The sequence below is a fragment of the Chinchilla lanigera genome, unplaced genomic scaffold (genome assembly GCF_000276665.1).
Source record: "Chinchilla lanigera isolate Chin_1 unplaced genomic scaffold, ChiLan1.0 scaffold00014, whole genome shotgun sequence".
NCBI classification, from domain to species: domain Eukaryota; kingdom Metazoa; phylum Chordata; class Mammalia; order Rodentia; family Chinchillidae; genus Chinchilla; species Chinchilla lanigera.
In genome coordinates, this window is record NW_004955415.1 from 22,887,858 (window position 1) to 22,897,305 (window position 9,448).

The 9,448-nt window shown below is 35.1% G+C and overlaps 1 protein-coding gene across 2 annotated transcripts in view; it reads right to left on the reverse strand.

Moving 5' to 3' along the window:
- Positions 1-9,448, reverse strand: part of Tasp1 (taspase, threonine aspartase, 1) — a 235,351-nt gene that overhangs the window by 31,476 nt on the left and 194,427 nt on the right. For both annotated transcript variants that reach the window (XR_001233252.1, XM_005380885.2), the window contains exon 13: positions 4,121-4,194. Coding sequence is in view for 1 of the 2 variants with exons in the window: in XM_005380885.2 (XP_005380942.1) it covers positions 4,121-4,194 (74 nt within the window). In the remaining variant the exon portion in view is untranslated. The remainder of the gene's footprint in view (positions 1-4,120; positions 4,195-9,448) is intronic.

A 9,448-nucleotide genomic window follows, 5' to 3' on the forward strand; every position in this document is an offset into this window, starting at 1 on the left:
AGCTATTCCCCTTCTGGGTATTTTCCCAGAAGATCTAAAAACAACGTATCACAGCGATATATGTGCACCTATGTTCACAGCAGCACAATTTGTAATTGCAAAATTGTGGAAGCAACCCAAATGTCCATCTACCAAGGATTGGATAAGAAAATTGTGGTACTTTTATATAATGGAATATTAATCAGTTATAAAGAAAGATAAACTGAAGGCTTTTAAAGGTAAATGGTCACAACTAGAGACCATACTCATAAGTGAAATAAATCAGACCTGCATGTGCAAGCACCACATTGTCTCACTAATATAAAACCTGAAAGAGTTAATAAAAACTTGGAGGTATGATAGATACTGTGAAATGATAGGAAAACACTCAAGGGCAAAGGGGAACTGGAATGTGGGAAAAGAGAAGGGAAAGAAGAAGATATTTTGTATGTATGTATATACAGGGAAGTTAACACAGTTGATCTACTGTCTTCTATTTCTTTACTGAAAGAAACTGTTAATGAGTCCTTGATTGATCAATATTGCATGTCTCTGTTTTCATGAGAAACCACTTTGAAGATATCAATATGTAATAGAACAAGCATTGTTAATTTCCTACCACTTTGTTTGTAACTCTGTATTGTTTGTACTGTTCTTTTGCTATTTTGTAAAAGGTTGTCTGTCTGTTAAAAAAAAATTAAAGAACTGTAAGAACATTCTTTTATTTGTTAGCAGAAAGGATTCTTAACATTGTCTAAAAATCTCCAAATAAGTTAATATGACTGTAGATGACTCTGTACTTACACGGTTTATTAAAGGACATTATTTTTTTAAAAAAGAAATTTATAAAAGAATCTAGTTCTATTCATATTACATATGGCTTCTGGTCACTACAATATTGTTATCCAGCCTTTTCTCAGCAATATTATTTTGAGGTGAGTTTTAATTAAAAGTTTTTACTTGAATTAAGTACAGCTAGCTTATATAAAATGTTCAAACCTTCAGGTAGCTTTAATGTCCCAGTTTGGTACCAACGAAAAAGAAGATAATTTTTGGAAATTCTGAGTACTTTGTGTTATTTTACCCCTGACTGAACAATTGGCAATTTGTTGGTACTTTGGCAATTTCATTCCTGAATGAACAGCATAGAATGTATTTACACATAATAAGATGTCTATGATATCAGTAAGCAACGTAAACCTTAGAGGACCACTCTTACATGCACAGAGCATTATTGACCAAAATGTCATTTATTCTTTTTTTGTTCATGATTGAATCTGTACCAGACAGCTTCTACCAGAAGTTTCCTTACTTGATATTTCCAGATATGTAAAGTAAATAATTTCCTTTAAAAAAAAAAGGCTGTCCATAGAGCAAAATCATTTTTAAACTGAAAAATAGCTTTGATATTAAAAAATGGTTTAAAGATGCTTCCTTATTCATTTTGCTGTCATGGCTCTCTGTATTACAGGAGACATATTCACAAACCAGTCATCATGTTAAATGGATGTGTTACCTAATACAGTTCTCTCACAGAAGCTAGAAATCCCTGATATGGGGAAGGATGGGAGCAGAGGGGTGGTCTATTGGGAGAAATACAGAGGTTTTGATAGCCACCCCCCTTTTAGCTATGTTACTCATCTATAACTTTGTCTTCCTGGCAATATAATAGCATTCCAGCCTTCAGGACGAAAGAAAAAATTTTTTTGATCAATAGAATTTAGCAGCCAAAGCATTAATGTTGCTGCTGTTCTGTTTTTCTGGAAAGCATCTGTAGTCAGGTTCAAAGAGAGAAAGGGGGTAGAATTAACTCTCTACAAAGAAGGTCAAAAGCATAATTTGCAAATGAGGCAAGAGGAGCAGCTGTAGATGCTGGCCCAAATGAGACTACCAGCTGGAATATTTACCAACATATGAGAACCACATCCACCAGATGTCAAGCAATACAACTGCAGCCTAAACATCTTTGGGCTCAAGGCTGGTCTTGCCACTTTCTTTATTACCCATATTTCATGCCACATGATAAGGTGTCTTTCACAAGCTACTGGCAGGATAACAAAACAGTTCCATACAAGTTTACAACATGTTTGTAACAAAAAAAACTTGTAATATGACCATACTCCACCAGACTGGCCTCAGTCCTCTCTCTTATATATTCTTTAGTTAAAAAGCAACCTTAATTTTGGATCAATATATAAAGTATGACAGAAACTTAAATGGATGTGACCCATTCTTGTACAATGATTGTTGTGGCTTATTGGGACTGGTTTGTATTTGACAAGTGTTTTTTCATTGATATGAAAAATGTTCTAAAAATATTATTTGAATGACCTTTTTCCTACTCATTCCTTTTTTATTTTAAAGAGAAAAGAACAAAAGCAAAATAACAAAAAGAAAGACATAAACCAAACAACAGAAAACCAATAAAAATGATAGAGAATTTCAAACAAGGTGATAGGAAATTAACAATGGTTGTTGTATTGCATATTGTTGTCTTCATATTGGTTACTCAGATAACCAGATATAGGCATGTAAGATTGATCAAACAATTAAACATTAACTGTTCCTTTCAACAAACCACTAGAAATTAGTAGCCTACTCATTCTTTAAACCTATACTGTTTAATATAATAGCTACTAGCTACATAAGGGTATTTAAATTAAGTTTAAAATTCAGTTGAGTCACCCTAGCCACATTTCAAGTACTCAACAGTCATGTATGGCTAGACAACACAGATTAAAAACTGTTTCAGATCATCACAGGAATTCTATCAGTGCTTCTCTAAACCCTTAAGTCACCTTTAAAAAGTATGACTATATTTCCCTTCTCTCTAGATTATGAAACAAAGCAATCTTTATGCATTTTCTTATGAAACAAGTCTGGTAATACAATATAAATATTGTATCATGTAACAGTGAGAAAAAAAAGAAGAAGTCTCAGTAATATTTTATACATATAAGTCAATTCTTTCCTAATAAAACATATACTGCACTCACAGAAGTCCAGTGAAGGCATTAGCTACTAGATAATATATATATGTCAATATGGATGAGTATTATGTGACAGTAAACAATAAACTACAGGCATGCATTGATTAATAACTAGAATATATTCTGAGTACTTTTTGTTACGCAATTTCACCCCTGGATGAACATCATAGAGTACTTACAAAAAATAAGATGTCTATGATCTCAGAAGGCAATATAAATCTTAGAGGGCCACTCTCACATACACAGAGTGTTATTGACCAAAATGTCATTTATCCTTTATTTGTTCATTATTCAATCTGTACCAGACAGCTTGTACCAGAAGTTTCCTTACTTGGCATTTCCAAATATGTAAAGTAAATAATTTCCTTTTAAAAAAGGCTACTTAACTTTATAACTTTGTAACTGAGGTACTTGAGTGCCAAGTAAACATCATATGCCACAGGTGTTTTGAAAAACTTTATGAAAAAGAAGAATATGAGGCCAATATAAAATAAAACTTATACATTATAATTTTTACTCCTAGGCTTAACTATCATGAGTCCAGGGAAGTCAAGGAAGTGAAGAATTGATGCCTGGATATGTGTGTGATTGTTGTGATTCACTGAGGGACATATGCTACAGACATGTGGCACATGGGACAAAACTGTTGACTCTGCCCATGCAGCCATGTTGCCAGTGCATGACAGAAGACACTGACACGTAAGCCAGACGGTACTTGCAAGCATGCTGGCCACCTCTGCCATCCAACATGCAGAGATGCTTTCCGGGGGCTACTTTTGCCCTGCCTCAGTTTCCTGTATGTATTTCAACACTCCTTGCAGAATAACCTCTTTATGTCAGCTCATCAGATTTAGTCTTACTTTCTCTTCCCAATCTCCAGTTTCTTCTTGCACAAGTATTAATGATGAGCAAAAAGGAGCAAAATGAAAAAAGAAAAAAAGTGTTTTCTAACTCCCCTTGCTCCATGACCTAAAGCAAAAATCTGCTGTTTTTCTTTAGAATCACTGACTGCTCTCAACCTGATTTATATAAAAATTATCACCTAAGAGAGGTGAAAAGGCTCATCTATATAACTGAGTTTAAGCAGTGGCTATGAGGCTTAGGCAATAGCTATGAGGTTTTCAGGTTATGACCCAGTTTTTCCCGCTTACCTTGGCTTTCCCATCCTGGGCTGACATATATCCAACACACATGCTCTCCGTTGTGTGGCTCCAAAGAAATTCCACTGCGTGAAAGGGAACACAAATAGGCACATTCAAATCACAGATGGAAAATAAATCTTTGCTTTTTTAATAGAACAGTTAAAGATAGCTTTCTATTTAACACACTCAGTTCCCCACTTTCCATTTGCTCCTTCATAAATGTCAAAATGATTTAGTACTCAAAACTGTGTAATGCCCATTTACTGTGAAATGAAAAATGCATTTCTTTCTTGTCAAAACTTATGATTATTACATGTTAAATAAATGCTCTTCTGTTTGAAACTTATAACATTAAACACATACACTCATATACACTGTATACAATGAATTAGTATATGCAATATTTCATAGCATAGTTTCTTTCAAAATACACACACACACATACACACACCCCAGGTCTGAGTTTCTAAATAACATTCTTCTGGAAAAGGTACCAAGACTCTATGGAGAAATGTTGATTTCAGAGATGAGAGAAAAAATATACAATGAATCTGGACTATCTTGTGCCAGAAAATAAGGAAATGCTCAAAGAATGAAAGAAACTTGTCAAAAAGACTCAGGGGTCAGCTTGAAGGACTCCCACTGGCCAAATCTGGGTCTATCAAAATAAATGAGAGCAATGAATTATAACGACTGAACAAAATAAAACTTAAGAGTCCATAATAATCCAAACAAATAATGAATAAATGACAGAAAGTCAAGCTCTTCCTTACAGCAGAAAGCCAATTAATAAAGAAGAAATAAGAAAGTCAGGAAATCTTCATGGTTGCTAAACCTAGTAGGTATAGCTTTGGAGGACCAGATACAGTATTAAAGTATCTCTTCACAAATGTCTCATTAAATATAAAGTAGGAAAGTATAAGTTCAAATCAAAAAAAAAAAAAAGGACTCCAACATAACCAATTATCAAAGCTAGTTTTACTAAAACCATACCTTTTGATAAGACACCTTGAGACACAACACCGCTTCTTGGTGTTCTTGACAAAAATGCCCAAACACAACTGAATGAAGAAACACCAAACAGATGTAGCAACACTCAATAATTCATCTGAACTCTTCAAAATTGTCAAATGAAAAAAAATAAAGTTGAGAAACTGTTCCTGTTTAAAGGAGACATGATACTAAATGAAATATATCATCCTGTATTTTATCCTAGACCAGAGTGATGCAGATGTTACAACGAACAAATGTTTTTGAAACAACTGCTGACGGGTGGAAATGTTTAGTTAGTGATGTTGTATCAATATTAAATGTTAGGATTTTGATATTTGTACTGTGATTATTTAAAAGAATGTTCTTAAGAAATACATACTGAAGTACAGAGAGGCTGATATCGCTACCTTGTTCTGAATCCAAGAAAAAAAAATGCACATTTGAATGTGTGTGTGTATGTGTGGCCATGCCTATCTGAAAAGGAAGGGAAAAGGGGTGAGAGAAACAAATGGAAGAAAATGAAAACAATGGGTGGATCTGGGGAAAGAAACCGTTGGTGCTCCTTGTACTCTTTATACAGCTTTTCTGTAATTGTGACATTATGTAAAGTGCTATGAGAAGAAAAATTTAAACAGATAAGAATATGACAAAACTGTCAACTTCCAAGTAAGTACATACATTTGAAATTCTAAGTTAAGGCACTTTAAAGGTCTTGGTGTATTTTTCCAACAGATATTTCAAAAGTCCTTGATAATAAAACTAAAATGCACAACACTAAGCCCTCTGTCCCTGGCCATTCATTTTTTTGTATCTTTGAGCTAATTATGCCTAAACAAGTGTTTAAGTTGAGACACAACTGTGGGATCAGCAGTCCTAGACTCTGAAAGCTTTGCCGACATGTGGGGAAGAAAGAAACACTAAGGACCAAAACTGGGCTCCTCAGATACATGGCTCATTCCCTCATCCTTAATTATCAAACCTGCCAACCTGCTCAGCAGACGCTCGTCAGAGGGTGCAGGAAAACAGCATCATGCAATGAAGCAAGTTCTCTTCACCAGATGTTTTTTTCTTTCACACACATCTGTTTTGAACTTTAAAAATCTTGAAGTCCAGAGCAAGGTCTGAGATATTCTAAATTTCCTAATAGAGCAAAGGCACTCAACTCTTACTAAAGTTCCCCATAGAGTAGTGACTGAATGTCCCCATAGAATTGTATTCAAATACAAAGCTAAGGTGTGTTTTGTTACTTTTCTCTCCTTGCTGGGACAAAATACCTGATGCCCAAAATTAAGGAAGGAAAGGTTTATTTTGCTCAGTTTGTGGACACACCATAATCAGCTGTGTCCAAGGCAGGGTGGCGTGGCAGAGGAGCAACAGTTCAGGAGGTGGGGGCAGCAAAAGTGGCAAGAGCCAAAACAGGGAGGAGCAGCAGAGCCTCTTTCCTTCCCTTATACTGTATGCAAGCTACCTGCCCCGGGGTAGGTATAGCACTCATACCCATAATCCCAGGATTGGACTGTGAATCAATCAAAAGCTCTAGAAGCCCACCCCATGACTGCATGAGGCTTTAGGGGGACATCTAGACATGAACCATAACAAGGCATTTTGAAATTATTAAGACTTTTTTTTTTGGTGTACTGGGGCTTGAACTCAGGGCCTTGTACACACTAAGCAAACACTTTACCACTGAGTTACACTTCCAGGCTCCTGTTTTGAAATTATTCTCATTTTGTTCCAAATATTAAAGGGCCAACTTCTCAGGAATTAGCTAGGAAAATATAACCAAAAAAAAAAAATAATAACAGTAAAAAGTCTTAGAAATATAGTCAATATAATTATGGAAACAAAGGATGAAAATTTGTGATTCTCCTGCCTCAGCCTCCCACAGTCTTTGGGTTTATAGGCCTTTGCCACCACACCCAGCAAGCTTAGGAATTCTTAAAATAACTCAATGTCTAGAAATTTATTTTTCATTGTTTTCACAAATATTCACTACCCCCAAGCAATACATTGTGCTGACACATTATCTTCAAAACCAACAATTCAAATCCATATGTAGTGATCAGTTATTAATTCAGGTGAAACTAAGAAATTCAGAAAGATTTGTCTATACATTATAGAATGCTTTTGAAAAGAAATTATGTTATTACTTTGTGTACATGTACAATGCAAGTTAATTTAATAAATTATTTCCTGGTAGAAGATGTCAGGGAAGCAGGAGATGGAGAAACTAAAATGGAGAATCTATCATGGCAAGACATTGTCTTACACTGCGGAGCTCAGCAAAGTCTTGACAGGGAACCTGAGTCTCAGGAAGGAACATAGCATGGCTTAGGTCACTTAGTAAGCACATAAACTACAACTCAAGCTGAATTATTGGAACTCTAAACTTACGTTCTTCTATCATCCTATTACCCTGAAATTTAATCAACAGAGATAAAGATCATTTTTGTTTATTTGTTTTGATGGTACTTTGAGTGTAGGAGATTCTGCAGGCAGGTGTGTGTGCACACACACACGTACATGCACATGTGTATATCAACATAGTGTTTTTTTGGGGACATTGGAAAAAAAGTTAAGAAATGAATGACAAGTTTGGGGAAATATGTGCAACTCGTAACACAAAGGGCTAATTCTCAATATATAAAAGTCTGCTCTAAATCAATAAGAACAAGACAAATATCCAAAGCAGCAGAAGAAGAATATATAAGGGAATATGAAAGACTTTAAAATACATGAAAAGCTGCTCTATCTTACTTATACTAAAAGAAACATGAATTGAAATCACAAGACACCATTATTCAACTATCAGGTTTCAGACATCAAAAAGATTGAAATATTGTATTAGCTCAGAGTAAAGAACATCAGTAGTCATATAAGACTATGTAAAATGATGATGAGAATATGGCTATTTAGAAATACAGTCTCATAGTCTGTGGCAGATATGTTCTATAAGATTGTGATGAACACAATTAGCAAACACTGAGCCATTGTTCCTAGAGGGAATATAGTAAGTTTTTTAGGTGCCTCTACTCATAACATTTTCAATAACTTATCAATATATAACCCTATTTAATGCATAATCTGTTTGAAAGAAACTTTCTTTAATATGTATTTCTTATAAACAATAAATTTATTTCTTTATAATATAATGCTAGTCAAGAAAGATTTAACATTTTCTGGGCTCCAGGTTGATGTGCCTGAAATTTCTTTGGCTTTCAAGTCTTACAACAATACTGTCCACAGTGTTTTTTGTTTTGCTTTACTTTGTTTTCCCAAATTGTTCTTCATTTCATGAATACACAAATTCAGCTGCTTTCTCATGCTTTACGTATCTTCATGTAGAGATATTACCTCAGCACTTTCTGGGGTTTTTTTGGTACTGGGAATCAAACTCAGGACATTGCACTCACCAGGCAGGCACTTGTGCACTTTCTGAAGCAGCCTCACTTACACATCATTGATTCTCCTCTTCCTTTTGCTAGACGTCCCACATTGTTCACTCATTAACAAGGGATTCACAGCCAAGGGTACTGTGGCTCATGCCTGAGGGACGCTTACCTTCACATTTTCTGAGACACCAACTACCCTCTTGCACAATGAAACAGTAGAAGCACTTTAGCATTATGCTTGGGGCTATTTTAAACAATTAAATCATTAATGAAAGGTAAAAAATGTAGAAAACACCGCACTCGATAGACCATGCAAAGGACACATTTACAGTATAAGAGCTGAAATAAGAAGATATAAAGTCACATTGTTTACTTCCCCTGATGAAGAAATAAATGCAACAATTCTCAATAAAGAATTTATATATAAAATAATTTGTAATTTTATATTTTATAATTATATATTTTATAATTAATAATTTGTTTTATATTATAAAATAATTTATTTATAAAATATAAATTCCTGCAAACAGAATTTGACAACATATTAAAAAGATCATACATTACTATCAAACTGGTTTCATCTCAGAGTGAAATATGTGTGTCAAGAGACTCAAAAATGTTACCACTCTAACACCAAATGACTGAAAATATTCAAAATACTGATGGGGATACAAAAAATTTTAGCAAGTAGGAAAATTAACAAAAATGGAATTTAGGAAGAAAGAAGACTGAACATTTTTATTAAAATTACATATGGGCCTTCTGGCTGGCTAGCTTCCTGCCTGCTGGCTCCCGGAGGGTGGGCCCCCAGCGCACAGGGAGCCTTGGGCGGGGAGCGCCGGTTTTTTGGGTCTTTGGACCAGCGACTCACTTCCGGCCTCGTCGTTCCCCGGAAGGAGGGCTTCCGGCCACAGGGAGCTGCGGGTGGGGAGCGCCAGCCTTCTGGCTGGCT